Source organism: Solea solea, chromosome 11 (assembly GCF_958295425.1).
Source record: "Solea solea chromosome 11, fSolSol10.1, whole genome shotgun sequence".
In the NCBI taxonomy this organism is placed as follows: Eukaryota; Metazoa; Chordata; class Actinopteri; order Pleuronectiformes; family Soleidae; genus Solea; species Solea solea.
The window spans coordinates 16,824,476-16,843,564 of record NC_081144.1 but is presented as its reverse complement, the minus strand read 5'-3'; the positions used below and the strand labels follow the sequence as shown (position 1 = coordinate 16,843,564).

The 19,089-nt window shown below is 43.0% G+C and overlaps 2 protein-coding genes across 5 annotated transcripts; one reads left to right on the top strand and one right to left on the bottom strand.

The window, feature by feature from the left end:
- The first annotated feature begins 199 nt into the window (after positions 1-199).
- On the top strand, positions 200-7,370 carry amt (aminomethyltransferase). The gene is made up of 8 exons (XM_058643823.1): positions 200-379; positions 3,236-3,316; positions 3,472-3,603; positions 3,716-3,794; positions 4,348-4,493; positions 4,575-4,755; positions 5,396-5,551; positions 6,490-7,370. Exons 1-8 carry the CDS (start codon positions 266-268, stop codon positions 6,663-6,665), a joined length of 1,065 nt encoding a protein of 354 aa, XP_058499806.1. The 5' UTR covers positions 200-265; the 3' UTR covers positions 6,666-7,370.
- A 2,141-nt stretch (positions 7,371-9,511) lies between these two features.
- Positions 9,512-19,009, bottom strand: ifrd2 (interferon-related developmental regulator 2). 4 transcript variants are annotated; one of them, XM_058642745.1, is made up of 13 exons: positions 18,498-19,009; positions 17,026-17,082; positions 13,770-13,886; positions 13,334-13,415; positions 13,093-13,217; positions 12,838-12,995; positions 12,649-12,702; positions 12,063-12,241; positions 11,840-11,948; positions 11,207-11,341; positions 10,982-11,110; positions 10,486-10,578; positions 9,512-10,000 (listed from the first exon to the last, which is right to left on the bottom strand). In XM_058642745.1, exons 1-13 carry the CDS (start codon positions 18,538-18,540, stop codon positions 9,920-9,922), a joined length of 1,362 nt encoding a protein of 453 aa, XP_058498728.1. In that variant the 5' UTR covers positions 18,541-19,009; the 3' UTR covers positions 9,512-9,919. The 4 variants fall into 4 exon arrangements, with proteins under 4 accessions (XP_058498728.1, XP_058498727.1, XP_058498730.1 ...); XM_058642744.1 differs by having other exon boundaries at positions 13,334-13,418; positions 18,498-19,008; XM_058642747.1 differs by lacking the exon at positions 17,026-17,082 and having other exon boundaries at positions 18,498-19,008.
- Positions 19,010-19,089: the final 80 nt, after the last annotated feature.

The following is a 19,089-nucleotide window of genomic DNA, read 5'->3' as shown; positions in this document are numbered from 1 at the left end:
TAGATGGAAAAGCGCTCTGTTTCTCTCGGTAGATCTGTGTTTTACTAATTCCCCCAGAAGTCCACAGGGGGGCGACAGATACAAGTTCTGCACTGAAGCTTTAAGATAAAATACTGTATCAGTCATTTTTTGTTTTGTTCTGCCTCCTGGTTTCTCTGTGTTTTTAATTATTTTGCACGCTGAGCACAGTGCTTTGGTTTTTCCTCCACAGGCCGTGCAGAAGAAGACTCCACTGTTTGACTTCCACAGAGAACATGGAGGGAAGATGGTGGAGTTTGCAGGCTGGAGTATGCCAGTCCAGTACAAAGACAGTCACATCGCCTCACACATGCACACCAGAGAGCACTGCTCGATCTTTGATGTCAGTCACATGCTGCAGGTGGGTGAGAGGGAGAGAGATAACACGTGTTATCACATACACACACATGCAAACTTACACAAGCGTGCCTGTGGAAAGCGCAAAGGAGGGGGACTCGCGCTGTATGTAAACAAACGCTGGTGCAATTCTGGACATGTGAGGATTAAAATCTCCACCTGCTGCAGGGACGTTGAACTCCTGGCGGTAAGTTTAAGACCATATTACCTGCCCAGAGAGTTCAGCCACGCCATTGTTGTCATTGTTTACATTCCTCCACGGGCGGACGCGGAGGCTGCGTGTGACGTCATCCACAGCGCTGTGGCTAAACTACAAACACAGCATCCAGAGGCTCTTGTGTTAATCTCTGGGGACTTTAATCATGTAACTCTGGACAAAACACTGACTGCTTTCCACCAGTACGTGGACTGTAACACCAGGGGGAATAGGACTTTAGATCTGATGTATGCAAACGTGAAGGATGCATACACAGCCACCCCTCTGCCTGCACTGGGGAAAGCTGATCACAATCTGGTCCTGTTAAAACCCCACTACATCCAAAGAGTGAGGAGGCTGCCTACAGTCACACGCTCTTTCAGGAAGTGGTCTCCTGAGGCTGAACTGGCTCTACAGGACTGCTTTGAGACCACAGACTGGGATGCTTTGCATGGATCCCACAATGAGAACATCGAGGCGGTGGTTGACTGCACAACTGAGTATATCAACTTCTGTATGGACGTTGTTGTTCCTGTAAGAACTGTACGCTGCTTTGCTAACAACAAGCCCTGGATTACAAGCAACATCAAGGGTCTTCTGAACCAGAAAAAGATGGCCTTCAAGGATGGTGACACCCAGGAGCTCAAGCGGATACAGAAGGAACTCAGAGTCCAGCTCAGAGAGGCGAAGGAGCAGTACAGGAGGAAGATAGAACAAAAGATGCAGGAAAACAACATGAGGGAGGTGTGGGAGGGCATGAAGACAATCACTGGCTGCAGCTCCAAGAGAAAACCCCCCATGGAGAGCGATGTGGGTAGGGCAAACCAGTTAAACCAGTTCTTTAACAGGTTTGATCACCCCATCCCATTCATACATCTGAATGCTGATGCCCTCACCCCTCACCTCACCCCCCAACTCACACAAGCCTCCACTAACACAGATGAGGACAACTCCCAACCCCCCACCACACCACCCACGATCACGGCAGCTCAGGTTTATGGAGAGCTGAGGAGGCTGCGTCCTAACAAAGCTGCAGGTCCAGATGGAGTGTCACCTCGACTGCTGAAGGCCTGCGCGCGGGAACTAGGTCACCCCCTTCAGCACATCTTCAACCTGAGTCTGGGACTGGGGAAGGTTCCCCAGCAGTGGAAGACATCATGCATCATCCCAGTCCCAAAGAAACCCCATCCTGGAGAGATGAACGACTTCAGACCTGTGGCCCTGACGTCGCACGTGATGAAGACCATGGAACGACTGGTGCTTCATCACCTCAGGCCACAGACCTGCCATGCCCTTGACCCCCTACAGTTTGCTTACCGGGAAAAGGTGGGAGTGGAAGATGCCATCATCTTCCTGCAACATCGATCTCTCTCTCACCTGGACAGAGGCAGCGGTGCTGTGAGAATTACATTCTTGGATTTCTCCAGCGCCTTCAACACCATCCAGCCTCTGCTTCTGAGGGACAAGCTGTCCGGGATGGGAGTGGGTTCACACCTAGTTGCCTGGATAAGTGACTACCTGACCGGCCGACCCCAGTATGTGAGACTGGGGGAATGCAGGTCTGACATGGTGGTCAGCAACACGGGGGCGCCGCAGGGGACTGTGCTCTCTCCTGTCTTGTTTACCCTGTACACGTCTGACTTTCAGCACAACTCAGAGCTCTGCCATGTGCAGAAATTTGCGGACGACACAGCCATTGTTGGCTGTATCAGGAGCGGAAACGAGGATGAGTACAGGGAGCTCATCCAGGACTTCGTCAAATGGTGTGACAACAATCATCTGCTCCTAAACACCACCAAGACCAGGGAGATGGTTGTGGATTTCCGGAGATCCAGGGTGCACCCAGAACCAGTTCTTATCAAGGGGGACTGTGTGGAGGTGGTGCACACCTACAAATACCTGGGAGTACAGCTGGATGACAGGCTGGACTGGACCACCAACACAGATGCTCTGTGCAGGAAAGGACAGAGTCGCCTGTACTTCCTTAGAAGGCTGGCATCCTTCAACGTCTGCAGGAAGCTGCTACAGACCTTCTACCAGTCTGTGGTAGCGAGTGCCCTCCTGTACACAGTGGTGTGCTGGGGGGGCAGCCTAAAGAAGAAGGACGCTTCACGCCTGGACAAACTAATAAGGAAGGCAGGCTCTGTTGTAGGCACAGAACTGGACAGTCTGACATCGATAGCTGAGCGACGCACACTCAACAGGCTCCTGTCCATCATAGACAATCCACACCATCCACTACACAGCACCATACACAGACAGAGGAGCAGCTTCAGTGACAGACTGCTGTCAATGTCCTGCTCCACAGAAAGACTGAGGAGATCATTCCTCCCCCATGCCATCAGACTCTTCAACCTGCATCATACATGACACATACATGCAAGCACACATGTACATCTCATTCTACAACGCCTTTATATTTTTTATATATTTTTTCTTTTTTTCCTTTTTATACATATGTTTCAGTTTATATTTAGACTGTACATAGACCTGCATGCCTCTTATGTTTCTATCGTGTAACATATTCTGGAGCTGCTGAACTGTGAATTTCTCTGTGAGATGAATAAAGTATCTATCTATCTATCTATCTATCTATCTATCTATCTTTATGGTTTAACCCCAGTAGAAAACTATTTTCTGTATGTGTAATTTTTTTACTGTCAGACCAAAGTCCATGGCAAAGACAGAGTGAAGTTCATGGAATCTCTGGTGGTTGCAGATATTGCAGAACTCAAGGACAACCAGGTGAGAGCATCAGCCTTCATCAACTCATGTTCACGTTGACACTTTGATCCAAAGGAAAACAATCGTCCTAAAGCTTCATTAATGTTCATATGTGAACACCGTGATCTGCCTGTACCGTCAGATCCTCACTCTCTCTCCCCTCTCCTCCGCCCCAGGGCACTCTGTCCCTCTTCACCAATGAGAAAGGAGGGATTATTGACGACCTCATAGTAACAAGGACAGACCAGGGCTACCTCTATGTTGTGTCCAACGCTGGCTGTGCCGACAAGGACTCGGCTCATATGAAGGTGAATAACAGTACACGTCTTTCCCTGACTTTAACATAGAATCATTATTTTGTGACCTATATATGTGTTGGATAAGAAATTAAAAATACGTTTTGTGTGTGTGTGTGTGTAGAGTAGATTGGCAGAGTTCAAAGCTGCAGGGTTTGATGTGGATCTGGAGTTCCTTGATGAATCACTGATTGCTCTGCAAGGTAAGACTCTATCTCTCTCTCGCTCTCCCTCTCCCTCCCTCCGTGGGATTTGAATACAGAAAATCTGCAAAGAACAAATGTCCGGTAATAAACTTCTCGCTAGGACAGACCATTTACATCAGCGGGAAGAAGACAATAGACGAGGCCGTGGATGGAGATGCTACTATTGTGTTTTCTAAGATGGTGAAGGCCAGAATAATGGTGGATTTCTACTATTACAGACAAATGAAGGACATTGATCGCTTTGTTAAACACGTACAGCTCTTATAAGATTATTAAGCTTCAAAGTTTCCGTGTGAGTACTGATGTTTAGTACGAGATAATAAAGTTACCTTTTAAAAATAAAAATAAAAATCTTTCTCTCACCCTCTCACCTCTTGCCAAATGTGGGGATGTTTTGGCCCAATTGACACCTGAATTTATCTGCAGCCCACCAACACTTTAATTCTTCTTTAAATATATGCAATATCATTAATTACCCATAATACTCCACACAGTTTTGTTGTGAAATGTGCACGGCAGATAATTAATAAGCAGTTGCTTTTTTTTTTAGGCCCGTCGATGTCAGACGTGCTGCAGCAGGGACTGACGGACGACCTCAGTAAGCTGACCTTCATGACCTCCGCCCTGGCCACTGTGTTTGGTGTTCCTGGCTGCAGAGTCACTCGCTGTGGATACACGGGAGAGGACGGGGTGGAGGTGAGACGCGGCCGGCGCTCCCCACATTTCACTTGTGTGTCATGATATTTGAACTCCCTGGTGTCTTTGTCTGTGTCTCAGATCTCCGTCCCTCACTCCAGAGTGGTGGAGCTGACGGAGAAGCTGCTCGCTCACAGTGAGGTGAAGCTCGCCGGCCTCGGAGCCAGGGACAGTTTGAGGCTGGAAGCCGGGCTTTGTCTCTATGGCAACGACATAGACGAGACCACCACACCTGTGGAGGCCACGCTGGTCTGGACCATAGGTGCATTTTTAATGACTAGTTTGAACCAGTTTGCTTTTGTAGAATGTTGTGGAGACTGAAATGGGACTCTTCTTTAATTTTACAGAAATTGCCCTCTTTCTTTTTCCTTATTCCTTCCTCCCTTTTGATAAGTGCACAGTTGTCACATTTTCCTTTCTCTAATTCAGTATTCTTTATTTAATGACACTGTTTATATTCCTGGAGTTATGCGACTGTAAGATTTCTCTCACTGCTCTAACTTTGTTCAGATTATATTATATTATACAATCCTGGTGAAAACTGAGCCTGAGAATTCACAGACATCACCTGTTCCTTTTAGATGATACCAGCTGTCAATCACACTGGTGTCCACTCATATGTGCCGTGCTTTATCTTCTATTTCCCTATAAATGGGAACATCTTTTCCAAAATTAAATATAAAAGTGGTTATTGAGATCAGTAATGCCTCAGGAAAATGTTTACTGATGTCATAAACTAAGACGGACTTCTCTTTGCAGCCATCAGTCGGCCCCTGGTGGCTAACTGCTACTTCATCCTTCTTCCTTCTTCCTAGGGTTGACATTTAAAAAAGAGTCTTTCTAAAGAACATGAGCTGCAGCGCTGTGTTTATAACTCCTCGTTTGTTTTTGTCCACGTGCAGGTAAGCGTCGTCGTCAGATGAAGGATTTCCCCGGCGCTAACATCATTGTACCGCAGATAAAAGCCAAAACGGCCAGGAAGAGAGTCGGTCTGGTGTCCAGTGGCCCCCCCGTCAGACAACACACCCCCATTCTCAGCCCTGAGGGGAAGGTTATAGGTGAGGAGTGGTGGTTTGGAGGTGCCTCTGTGTTGAAATGAAGTCAATCTTTGGCAAAAAAAAAAATATGACGACAATCTAGTCACCATTTCAGCATCACCACTGATCAGACTTTATCTGTACTTAATGGTAAAGTTCAGGATTTTTGAAGTGTGGTTGTATGAGGTGTTGCGTGGCACAAATATCAACACTGACTTTGCCAAGCAGCCATTTCCATGAACCAGTCTGGGACCTGAGCACCTGCTTTCATATAACATGACTGCCAGCAGCAACTGTCTTTAGTCGCCTAGTAAAATCTGCACCTGCTTTTGTCAGCAATATCTAAAGAATATGTTCACTGCTTTATATCATCTTTCCTGACTGGAACGCTGAAAATCAGCATTTGTAGCTCACTGCAGGGACATCTTGAAGTCAAGATCAAGATCAACTTTATTGTCCCACTAGTGGGAAATTGGTCTCGGGCCCTTCACCCATGCTGCAGTCATGAAAAACAACAACATATACAACATGACAGATATTATTTTCAGTTTCATACATCAAAGTTACAACATTTGAACATTTTGATCAATCGCTGAGTTACTTTAGGGATTTGTTGTGGAGAGCGAGTGGTTTACAAACGTTTCCAGACAGAAAAGGCTGTTTAATAGTGAGAACATGCAAACATATTCATTTATTGCCTTTTGTTGTGGCTAAAGAAGTGGCTAAAATCTGTTTCCCCTGCTGTCCCAGCTGACAGTGATGTTAATTAGATTGCGTTATTAGACTGGTTTCATGAAAATGACCGTTTTTTCTGTGACATTTTGTTCATAACCTGAAACAAACCTGAACTATACCTTTAATTCCACAGTTTGCACCGTTATATACATTGCTGTTTGCAACAGGTCTGTCTGCTGCTAGTCTGAGGATGTAAACAGTCATTCTTTGCTGTTTTCGTGTAGGTGAGGTGACCAGTGGCTGCCCTTCTCCCTGCCTGAAAAAGAACGTTGCTATGGGTTACGTGGAGTCAGCGTTTGCTAAGAATGGAACAAACATCCAGGTTGAGGTCAGGAAGAAAGCCGTGCCAGCCACTGTCAGCAAGATGCCCTTTTTCCCCACCAACTACTACTCTGGATAAGAGTCACTCTCTCACACACACACACACACACACACACACACACAGGAGTTCCCTTCTATGTAGTGCCTTATATAGAAATGCTGCCACCTTCTGTTCTATTACCAGAAATGCAGCACCAGTAGAAGACTGAAAATCTTAAATTGTCTGATAACATTTCACGGGCAGAAGGCAAAACTTTATTTTTAGCCACTTCACCAAAGGCTCAGCAAATAAAATCTATGCCAGCTTCAGTCTACGGTATCTCATTAATATAGATGACACTTTTTTCACACCTTTAAATCGTTTTTTTTCCAGCTGGAAACTGAAGTGAGTCGAGCGTTTTCTCTCCTCACCAAAGTCCATAGAGAAAACTAATGATTTTACATCAGGGAACACAGGAGTTGTTAATCCACTGCTGCCTTCATCCGTTTGCTCAAATGTGTCATTTAATGACTTCAGTGTTTGAAATCCTTTGTTTGGATTTACCTCAGTGACACAAATATACCAGACGAGGCAGCAGTGGAACAGCAGCGAGCTAAAAATGCTGTTTTTCTCTTTGGACTTTGGTGCGGGAAAGTGAGCGGTTTCTGGTTTAAGAGTCTTAATCGTATCATAAACTTAAACACAGCTAGACACATTTTTGTGTTTTTGGCTTTTAATTTCTAGAATATTTTATCCTTTTTTTCCATGCATATTGTTAAAAATGTATGCCATTTTATTTTCAGTCTATTGTTAGCTAACAACAAATACTCCCACTAACACACCTATGCACAAACATGTGCTCATTGAAACCCATTCCAATGACTATTTGTGATGTGTCGTAAAAAAAACTAGGCCGTTTAAGGGTTAAAAACTTAAAAATTCTAAACCAAAAATAATTGAAAGTATATTGAAAATAATGAATTCATTTTTGATATTTGATATGGAAAGGACTGATGTTGGTTTGAAGCATAAAAAAATGGATAGAGTGTTTGTAGCTTAATTGTTTATGAACACATGTTGGTGCCCTAGGTGTGTTCATGTAACTCTTTTGAAGGCGCATCGACGGGTTAAGCAGGCATAGACTTTATTCCATGAGACTTTTGTTGTGTTTTCTTATTGGCGAGAGAAGTTCTCTCTTCAAAGTCAGCAACTCATGCAACAGCACTTCAAAAAACGTGACCCATGCCCATAACTGTCAAACAGTATTTTACATTTACAATACAATACACAAACATACAAACACACTGGAAACTGTGACAGTTGTATGGTAACTGTCTCTTTATACACAGTCAGTATTGTACAATGCGTCATGAACTGTGAGCAGTTCATATACGACAAACTTATTCATGAACTACAAGCCGTGTTCTTGCGTCTGAGACTGAATATATGCTCTGTAGTTTAAGTTCTGTGTCAACAATCGAGAACAAAAACCCTGAGGACGTGTTCAAACGACAGCTTTTTAAATCACTTTGTTGTAGAAACACAGGTTTTTGCAGGTGAAATATGACTTTGAATTTTCATCTGCCTCTGGAACCAAAAACAAACAACAAAATCCAAATCCTTGTGACAGTAATAATCTCTACATGTTTGCATTTTTTTTTTGTTCTTCAGGACTTTTACATTATCACAGAGCCATATTTCTATTCATATTTTAGTTCGTTATGAACACTTTGATTAAAGTGGATAAACGGGGCCAACGGGAAATCCTGGTCTCTGCTGGAATATGATAATTAACTCAAATATGTGAATCCAGTTTGTGGAAATATCTATTTGTTGTGTTCATTTCAGAAGGTTTTAGGAGAAAAATAACCAGATTTATAATTTGAAGTTTAATTAAGATTAAAAGATTGAAGATTAACTGTGTTCTATCTGGACTGAAGGAATGTAATATTTTTTCTAAAATTTAATAAATTTCTTTATTAATATTTTGTCTTCGCTGTTGCCCACTGCTGTTTTATATAAAGTGTTTATGGAATTATACGTTCCATTCCTGTGGCTAGTCTGGAAAACTATTGGTTAAGTCTATGAATATTGTATTTTTTAAGGTTTTTCCTCATTATTTACATACATTTTTGTCTACATTTAAAATGTCTCTTCCTAAACTTATTTTCTTTTGCTGTGAATTTGTCATGCAGTTTGGTGTCTTTTTCGTACAACATGCTGTACCATGGGGCTAAAAAAAAATGCAGCACAAATTTACAATGTCATATCCTCAAAATGAAAAAAAAATGTCATTTCATTTAACACAAACACAAGAAAAGTAGATTTACGGACAACAAAAAAGTGGTTACACACTCTTTATTATTATTTCACTTGATTCCTTGTGCCCGGACACCAGAGCTGCTGATAAGACCGTTATATGTGGCTGTAAGACAGAAACTCAACAGTTGGTAAATCAGGAATATCTGCGTCGCTGCTGTAAGAGTGAAACTGATGCAAACACCACAAACCTCTGATCAGCAGCTCTGGTTAAAGTGGCTCGGATGGTTTCAATGATTCAAGTACATACTTCCCCACAGTGGGGGGGAAAACCCTTCATATCTTCTTCCTATAATTGTATGTAAACAGTTATTTCCCTTAAAAATGACATTGTTCTTTAAATAAATTAGAAAGTAAAATACAATTAAAATGTATTATTCCTCTCAGAACGATGCATAAAAAGATGAAAATATTAACTCAATGATTTCATTCCATTTAATCAGTATCATGTAGTTGTTTTTTTTATTATTTAATGAGATTAAATAAACTCAAATAAAAACACACTCGCACACATTTTTCTTTGTCAAGTTTTGTGGTTTGGCAGCTGAAGTAGTGACTCTGGTTGTAAAGGCAGGATGTAACGTGGGTGGAAGTTTTGTTAAGGACATTTCTGTGGTTCTTTAGAGAAGATAAACCGAGACCGACGTGTGAAAACACAACAAGGGGAGTGGGTGGGCTTTTTTGGGGGGGCAGTAGCTGGAGCGACAACAATAAACATCAGCACCAAAGAGGTTTTCAGTGAATGTTTTGAAATGTTTGACTGGTTTTAAAATTTTCACTGTGGAAAATACTGTCAGCAATGATTAACCCCATTTTCTGCAAAAAACAACAAAATTGTTCCCAATTACAATAGTGGCCGTCTAGAATTCAGATCCTGTTATGGATCTGCAGAGTGAGTGTGTGTCTGTGTGTGTGTCTCTGTGTGTGTGAGAGACAGCTGAAGCATTGAAGGCATCATTTTTGTATCCATCTCAGCACGGCCCACAGATTCCCTCCTTTTATTTATCCCTTCACGTCCTCCTGACCCTCCAGTCTCACATCACGTCAGCCCGCTTGTCCCTGACTTTGCTCCTTTGTTTTGTCCTGGCCTTGAAAGCAGCCGAGTTAAAAAGATGCTGTGGATGAAAAGACATGAAGAGATGGGTGTCACATCGTTATACTATACTGTCCGGTTATAATTAGGGGATGGGTCATGATTATCGAGTAACTGATTAGTCGTATTGCTTTTAAAAGTCGAATAGTGCGCAAAGAAACCACTTTATTGTATTCAGCACCAGATCAGACGAGAATGTGGACTTAGAAAGTATGGAACTCAGATTCATATTGAAATGAACCGCTGGCTCAGGAACTGACTTTTCGACAATTATTTGACTAATTAGATACGACGGTGTTTTTGCATGGACTGCCCATCCCTTGTTATAATCACCAAGAGTGACAGCACGTTTAAAACAACCAGGGTTTACATTTCAGCAACAGTTCAAAATATGACGACAAGTATGCGTAATTAATGTCTCTCACGTGAGTGGATGATTGTTTGAGCGTGTGACCCTGTTACAAAACAATTATGAAGACACAGAAGAACAGAGATGCTGCTCGGTACCTTTTCAAACCTGGAGATTTTGTTGGCTTTGATAGTCGCGTCTAAGATGAGGGGGGCGCCGAGCCCAAAGATGTCTCTCAATAGTGGGTTGAACTGCAACAAAAACACACAAACACATTATGAACAGAAATTAGGCTTATAAATGTCAGATATCCTTTTCTATCTAATGACTCATTACTGGTTACATATTGCAGTACAAGTGCCACTTAGCTAAAGTGCCTGATAGTGAATGATTGTGCATGTGTCGACCAGCAGTATGTAGCCATTTAAAACTGAGCTACAAGTAGCACAGATGACAGCATGTGTGTTTACGTGGAAGGTCGAGGGTTTGATTCCCAGCAATGCTAATCTACATGAAGATGTGTCCCCTGGGCAAGACACTTAACCCAGAGTTGCTCCTGGAGTCTGTACAAGAAAAGCGCTGCACATAGATGGATAGTCCACTTCTTGGCATTTTTCAAAGCCTCAGAAGAGGCTGTTTAGTGCGTTTCCTGACCTGTAGGTGGTGTCTGACTCCAGACTCCAGGATCTCTTTGAACGCGTCATAGATTCTTCTCCTCATCCAGCCGTCGATGTAAACGCTCTCCACTCCGAACCGGATCTTCTCCTCGGTGAAGTCCTCGCTCTGCCGCCAAATCAGAGCCAGATACGTGATGCGCTCACATAGATTGTTGTGCGACATGATGACAAACGTATCGTCTGTGCACCTCTAAAAACGTACCTCTATATAATGTAGCACCTCTCTGAAGATGGAGCGCTGTTTCCTCCGGTCGTTCTTGGCTCGGTGTTTGTTGCCGTCGGTCGCTAAACTCTTCAGACACTCACACAGACCTTCACTGTCCTCCACCTGAAATCCCTACACAGGTCCACCAGTATCACATTAACAACACAGCTATTGCTAAAGCACAGATATGTATGGCTGCAATGGAAAAAGGATGAGTAGCAGATAGAGTTAAAAAAAAACCAGGAAGTGTCTGTTTTATTTCAGTCTTTGATTGTGCACACCTGTTCGACTGATCACAGAGCATGTCATTTATTTGATTATTTTTAATTGTTTGATTGCTCTTTATCTTTTATAAACGGTGTTTGTCTTGAATAGCAGACGTTAGGTCAAAGGTCATGACCAAATTGATGCTCTGATGCTGAATGTTGCTGTAGGAAATTGCCCGTCTGGATGTTATGTTTGAAAATGTCCATATTAATGGACACTGTTTGTAGAGGAACCTAAAAATCCAACAAGTGTGTTTGTTGTGGACTTTGATTCATCAGACACAGTAATTACCGTCTTAGCCTCTGCACGTGTGTGTTTCCTGCTCTTCCTGTTAAACATTTAACTACATGTTTGTGTGTTTACCTCGTCTATTTCTCGGCCCAGCTCCACGAGCAGGGCTATCGTCTCTCCCACTGCGATCCTATAGTTGACGTCAACGCTCTCTAGACACGCCTGAAGTTTGGGGAGGTGACTGCGGGTCAGAAAATGGAGTGAGTTCACTACTTAAGAATGTGTACACCTCTGGACATGAACTCCAATTGTTTCACTGTGAACGGTGTGTTTTTTTGGTTTTTTTTGCACTCACATGTCAAGCAGCACGGTCAGTCTGGATGCGGGACAGAGTGTGACCAGCAGTGCCCAGGCCTGCAGTGCAGCGCTGTAAAGGCCTGCACTCCCAGGTTTAGGTGTGGGCAGCGCCCCCTCTCTGTTGGGGTAGGAAGACATGAATATGCTCTCCAGAAGAGCCAGGGACTTGATCAAGTCCTGTGACAGCAGAGCACGGATGAGAGGAAAAAAAGAAAGAGAAAACAGACTCAGAATCAGTTTCAGTCTCCAGTTTTATACATTAGGTGAAGCAGTAACAATGAGCCATAGTGAAAGCTCTAAGCTGCTCTTCATCCTCACGAGAGAGCAATGGTTAAACTATTGACTTTCACAGCAATTTCTGGTATAGCCTTTTTTGTTACTGTAGTGTTATTCATCTGTGTATCAGCTTCTTCTATTATTTCTGTGAACTGCGGCACATGTGCAAAGCCAGTCTGATTCTGGTCCAAGTGAAGGAAGTGCCACGTAGTACAAATTTCAGTTGGAGTAACCTCTTATTTTCAACGTCCAAAAATTCGGTTCATTCTAATACCATGTAAACACACTGTCTGACTCCATGGTCTCACCTCTCCGTCTTCAGCAGCAGACACATAACAGCACATCCCCAGAGCTCTGGCACACTGTAAGAAAAGTCAAATGACCTCACGTCATTAAACAGGGATAGATGTAATGGCACTTTGATTACTTTAGGTTTAAGTTTCGACCTAAACCTGTGATGTTGTCCAATAACACTGAAGGTTAACGACGTGACTCACACTCTGACGGGCTACTATGCTGGCACCGTTGTCAATGAGGATGGCAGTGAGAAAGGGGCGAAGCATCTTGAAGCCCTCCTCTGCCTCGTCCCCACTGCCCAGCTGGATACAGAGCAGCGCAAAGACTGAAGCCGCTGCCGCCTGCTCCTCTCCACTGCCTGGACGCACAAGAGAGGGGGGGAAAAAGGTCTCAGGTACTGCATCTGATGTATGCTGCCAACAAGATATTTTCTTTTCCATACTGCCAACTCTAACCTTTTTTGATGCTTCTTTCCAAGCAGTCACTGATGGTGAGGCGTCTCTCTGTGAGAAATTCGTACAGTACTTTGGAGGAGAAGGCCTGACGCAACGACTCGAGGGCAGCAAGACGAGTCTTAGCACTGAGTGATGAGGGAAAGACGACAATAAGGTGAGTGGGTTATTTCATCTTCAGCAAAAATCACTTCCTGGACTGTTTTAGCAATACATAACAAAAAGAGGGGGACATTTCGCCCACCTTTTATCCATCAGGTTGTCTATACACTGTTTGAGTTTGTCTTCCGTTTCTTCTTGGGCAGTCAGCTCATCCACCTGCTCACCTGCTGAGTTTGGAATGCACACAGTTAATTATATGAACAGTTTCAGAGGGAAAAGCGGGCTGCATTTATTTACTTTGGCTTAGGTAAACAGTACCTGGGTCTAAATAATATAGTCATATAGACACTCACTCAAATATTTCATTGGACCGCCTTTAGCTTGACAATTGCACACATTTGCTGTGGCATTGTTTGAATACACTTGTACAAAGCTTATTTTTCCACCAAGATCTTGAGAGTAGGACCTCTGCATTAAGTGTATATATGTGTGTGTGTGTGTGTGTGTGTGTGTGTGTGTGTGTGTGTGTGTATGTATATATATATATATATATATATATAGTGCATTTCTGAACTAACCTGTGACATCCTCCAAAACCGAAGCCGTTTCACTGGCACTGCTGCAGTGGCTAAGTATATCAGATGTCAGCTCATCATCACTGGCACCCGACTCCCCTTTCACCCCATTTTTAACACCTAGAAGGGGAAAAGAGAGAGAAGAGATATGAGAAGCATATTATGTTAAGACGACAGATGAGATACTGTATATTAACTAAAACTTTACTGACCAAATGTAAATGGTTCACCTCTAATCATGACATGGCTTCACACAAAAGGCCTGTGTGTTACATAGTCCTGCTGCCAATATGGCAAGGTGATTTGACATCAGCTGATCTCAACAATGCCGACTATCTATATCATGACAAGACTGAGCTTGGCGCCAGGAGTTGTACTCGCAGCTGCTGGAAATAATGAAATGGGGAAAAAGATGTATCTGAATGATTCCACATCAGAAACTAAAGTGTTATAAACCAGAGGGGCTAGCAATTCTGTATTGCCTTATTTTCCTCAGTGGATTAAATGGCATAAATGCCTTTTATCAACTGCAATATTGCTGTAAAGAAAAGTACATCCCTGCAACACATACAATGGTAACATTTTGGCAGAAATAGAGGTTTGTAATGTGGGCCACTGTTTATTATACAGTGAAAAGGCACAAAACTCTTAATGAATATACGTGACTTTTAGTGGCCACTTAGGAACTCTCTACAATGGTATGGCGGGACAAAATGAGGACTGCTTAACAGCAGCCAAAGTGACCAGAGTCTGGCTGGTGGCCATTCCCCAACAGTGAGTAACGGCAGGTTAAAGGAGGCTGACTGTAGGCTTTCCTCTGCTCAGCTGTCTTTTTATGTCAGTAACAGTACACCACCAGCAGAGTTCCTCTTATGCACAGGGACACACAACGTGCAGGGAGATTTGTCATTCACAAACTTCAGTCACTCACCAAGAGCGACAAGCCAACCATTATCTACAAAGCATCTGACTCATTACTGAGACCTTGATAAAATGTCTATGTATGATTGATTCTTACTGATGGAGTCTCCTCCAACTTACACATTATCTTAGGAAAAGTTATTCAAACACGTGTAACTTGTATCTGCAGTTATTTTCAGTCATGTTTAAATTTAAGTCGAACGTATCAGACATCTTACAACTCAATTTTGCACCCGCCATGCCATTTTGTGCAACTAAAACTAGCTCTCCACATTCCACCTCCAAGAAAACAGATTACATAATGATGTATGATGAGCAAATTCTCTGTCATCGTGTGTTTTCAAGGGCAGCCAGTGGTCAAGTGGAAAGGGAATGTGGCTTGTAACTGAAGGGTCACGGGTTCAAGTCCCCACCTGGTCAAAAGGGCTGGGGTACCCCTGAGCAAGGTACCCAACCCCCATTGCTCCCCGGGCGCTACTTAGTGTCAATGCCCACTGCTCCTAATTCTAGGATGCGTTAAATGCAGAGAAATAATTTCCCGAAGGGGATTAATAAAGTATAAGCTTTAGATTTATTGGAAGTAGCAGACGATCTGTGTCTCAATGTTTCCAGTCCCTCTCTTTCTGTGTAGAAAATATCTAAACAGAATAGGGACTAGAAGGCCGGGCACACTAACAGCCAGGTTACTGCTGACTCGGTACGGTCTACTGTTGGTGGGATTAGTGGAGACCACAGTGAACGTGCATTCACTGTATACAATCCAGAAGAGTCAGCGTCACACACAGTTTGTGTGTGTTTGTGCTCAGGTCAAACAGTACATTTGGGGTAACCCAGAGGTTACTGTTACAGCAAATGTGACCCAACTGTGTCAGTCCATTTAACAGTCAGTTACAAAACTCAGTGTTTAAGTGATTGAGTGCTGACCTCACAATACAAATATAACCTCAAGACTGACTTGGCTTTTATAAAAAGGGAGGAAATTGCCGACATCAGGATTTTAGAAACACTTTGTTAAGAGATCAGTATCAACAGCAGTCACATTTTTAATGTTTTCATAAGAATCTTCAATTAACAACCATTTTGTTATTGTGCAGCTAACCAAGCACAAGAAGCACAAGTGGAGCAAAATTATGATAAATGAATGAATGAAAATGTTTTGTTTTTTTAATTCTTCTACACAATAACTTCAAGAAAACTCCACCGAGGATAAACCTGATGGCAACCCTGATAACCCTTCTTTTGTAATTATACACAACGTTCTTTGACGGAACAGCCCACCTACTGTCACTCACAAGCCTAGTGATAAAAACCTGTATTAGCCAGTTATTTCCCAGTCATCATCCTTGAACTCCTGGCCACTGTGCAGGTTAATAGCCTGCAGCTTTACACACATGCTGTATGTGGGAAGGCCTTCCCACGCAGGCCTGCCTACACACACACAGCACAGTTGGTGTGTGTGAGCTCCCATGTTGTAACCGCTTTGCTACTTCATGCAATCAGTCACACAGCTCCAACAGTCTGTTAGTCAGAACCTAAAGAAGACACGTTTGCTGACCGATTAAGCTGAGCCAAAATGGTGGGAGTCTATTTGAGTCCCCCCATCATTGACTGGCAGTAGAAGCTTTACATGCGAGACACCCGACTTCAAATGAGGCTATATTACTGCAGAACTGAAATCACATTAAGGCTGTCAAACTTCCTGGAGTTTACATAAACAAATAAGAACAAAAGATAAGTCTCCAGAAAGAAATAATGTCCTGACTGTTACCTATTATGGTGTCAGTATAGATAACATTAGGAGATGGATACTTCGTAAATCATAAAGAATGCGATCACACGATGATCACACTCGAGCTTAACAATTTGTAGGAAAATTGTAATTTTGATTTCATTTGTGATAGTTTTCTTTTGAGTCAAAGTTCAGTTCAATATTCTCTGTGTATTAGACGATGATGTGATTAACCTTATCCTCAAAATAGCCCTAGACCGCACTCTGGCTGTTAGCACCACCTGCAAATAAAGTGGTTTGTTTTTTTATGTAATAACGATCTCAACATGAAGTTAGGGCATTCAAGTGTAACATAAGGACAGTGGAAACCTGCCAGATGAGTGATTATGTTACTGCTGTGCTGCAAAAACACAAATAAGCAGTGATACAGCCAGGCAGTCTTTAAAGAAAGTAAGCAGTTAAGACACTTCCGTGCAGGCATAAAAAAAAAAAACATAAACGTCAAGTGAGAGCGGGGCTGCCAAGGTTCCTGCATGCACTGTCGTGATGTTCAAGAGCTTCTGACCAAGCCCCAAGCTGAGGTCTTGACTCTAAGGGCAGAGGAGTTACCTTTCAGAGGTGTTTTAGCCGACAGCTGCAGCTGAAGAACCTCCTGACGTAGAGAGCCTGGAGACGATGTATGGTTGGAGGAGGGATAAAATAAAGGATATACATGACGGAGGAAGAAAGGTGGATGGATGGAAAAATGGGTAAAATGACGGAGTGACCATAATGGGGAAGAAAACATCAGAACTAGGCTCCACTTTCCCACTCAGGATTTTGCATAAGGCTGAGGCACAAATAACAAAACACAACTAGTAACAACTAGGAACGACATAAAAATATCAACACAGAGTTTGCAATTATGATGAGAATATCAGACTCAATACTCTCATCACTGTGCAGATACATGCCCCTACTTCTTGAGCTGAAATTTACACTAAACAGGAATATATGCATGCGTGTGGTTGTTTTTGTTTGGAGGTCGACCAACCAAATGGCTGATGTCAAACTTAAGAAATAAGGGCATTTAATGACTGATTTATGGGTAAATGTTTTCTTTTTTTTCCTCCATCAGATAAAATTGTTAAAAAAATAATAATAAACAAGTAATTGGACTATCTGTATTTTTGTTACATCTACTGACCTTGTCAGTACCAATAGGATGACCAAATTATGGTCCTTGTAAGGAAGAAACTAATCACAGAGGCTCTTGATAATTAAAGTTAGGGGTATGATGTGAGTTTTGGTTAAGTTCGGCAGGCCTGGGTGATGTGGTCAAAAACATCTTTAGGAGACAAAATTAGGTGTCAGTCTATTTTTGCTGAGTTAAAAATAAACCAGGTAATTGTAGTTTTTAAACTTCTAGACAGAGCAACATTTCACAAACCTACGCTTGTTTATACATAATTAAAGGCATTGTTTTTATTGTTTATGGTTTCTTTGCATGTGACAAATCAATCCTCAGCTGATGCAACTTTGAGTGTGTAAGTGTTAACACGTGTATATTTCCCAGAGAACGCCACTCCATAAAACGTGAGAGGGTAGTAACGCCCCAGCAGGCACATGCACGGTCCACACCACTGTGACTGTGTGCCTGCGTCTACTTGAAGAGTGAAGACCCTGCAGCACTTGTTGCACGTGTGCTGCGCCTCTTCCCCTCGTTCTCTCACTCCCTTACCTGTTAAATGTGGCCTGCAACTGAAGCTAAAATTAGCACACATTTAACCTCACCTCGACAGGTGCAAAGCAGTGCCAGACACCTTCGGTGTAACTTAAATGCATCACATGTAAGATCACAGTGGATGAAAACTAAATGTCACACTGCTGAGCAGCAGGACTAATAATAAGCCACATGGCTGTGACGCGTTATGACAGACTGAGGCGAGGAGCTTCAGATAACACTAATTCCTTCTCATTAATACTTTATGTTTGTGTTAAGATGACAGCGTGTGCTATCACTTCTATCAAGGCTTGTCATGTTCAGTCACGACATTCCTGTTGGTTGTAATACCAGAAAGTGTGTATGGAAAGCTACTTACCCGATTTACCGGAGCCACGTTTCCCCTTTTTACTCCGTGGCATTTCGCGCAGCGCTTCGATCCACCAGTTCACAACAAAGCTAGCTGGAATTGGCTAGCTGAAGTTAGCCTACTTTCAGTCCAACTGCACAGTCCGCTCCTCACAGATTTTACACAGCTGATATGGAGGAGGCAGCAGCCACCGCAGGGTGACCTCCGTGGCTTATATGGGTGGAAAAACTCCAGAAAATGCCGGTTCACACTTGTGTTGACACTTGAGCTAAAGGCAACTACTAGCGTCCTTCTCCAACACCAACCGCCACCACGTTCCGCAACTCTCCGCCCTCTTTACACTGAGAAATCGAGTTGTCTGGAGAGGAAAAGTCAATTTCCTCCAAGGTTCTCACCGACTATTATCTGTGGTTATCCACGGGTAATCTATATCTAACACCAGGTTGAGACAGAGAGGAGTTTTCAAAGTGTTTAGGACGGAGTTTTGAGCACGCTGCTGTCATGAAGTCCACCATCTTCCTCTATGTAACTATACACCAGACCGGCAGCCGGGGTTGCCAGGTTTGTTAGGTTTGTTCTGTTCTGCTCCAGTGGTACTTGA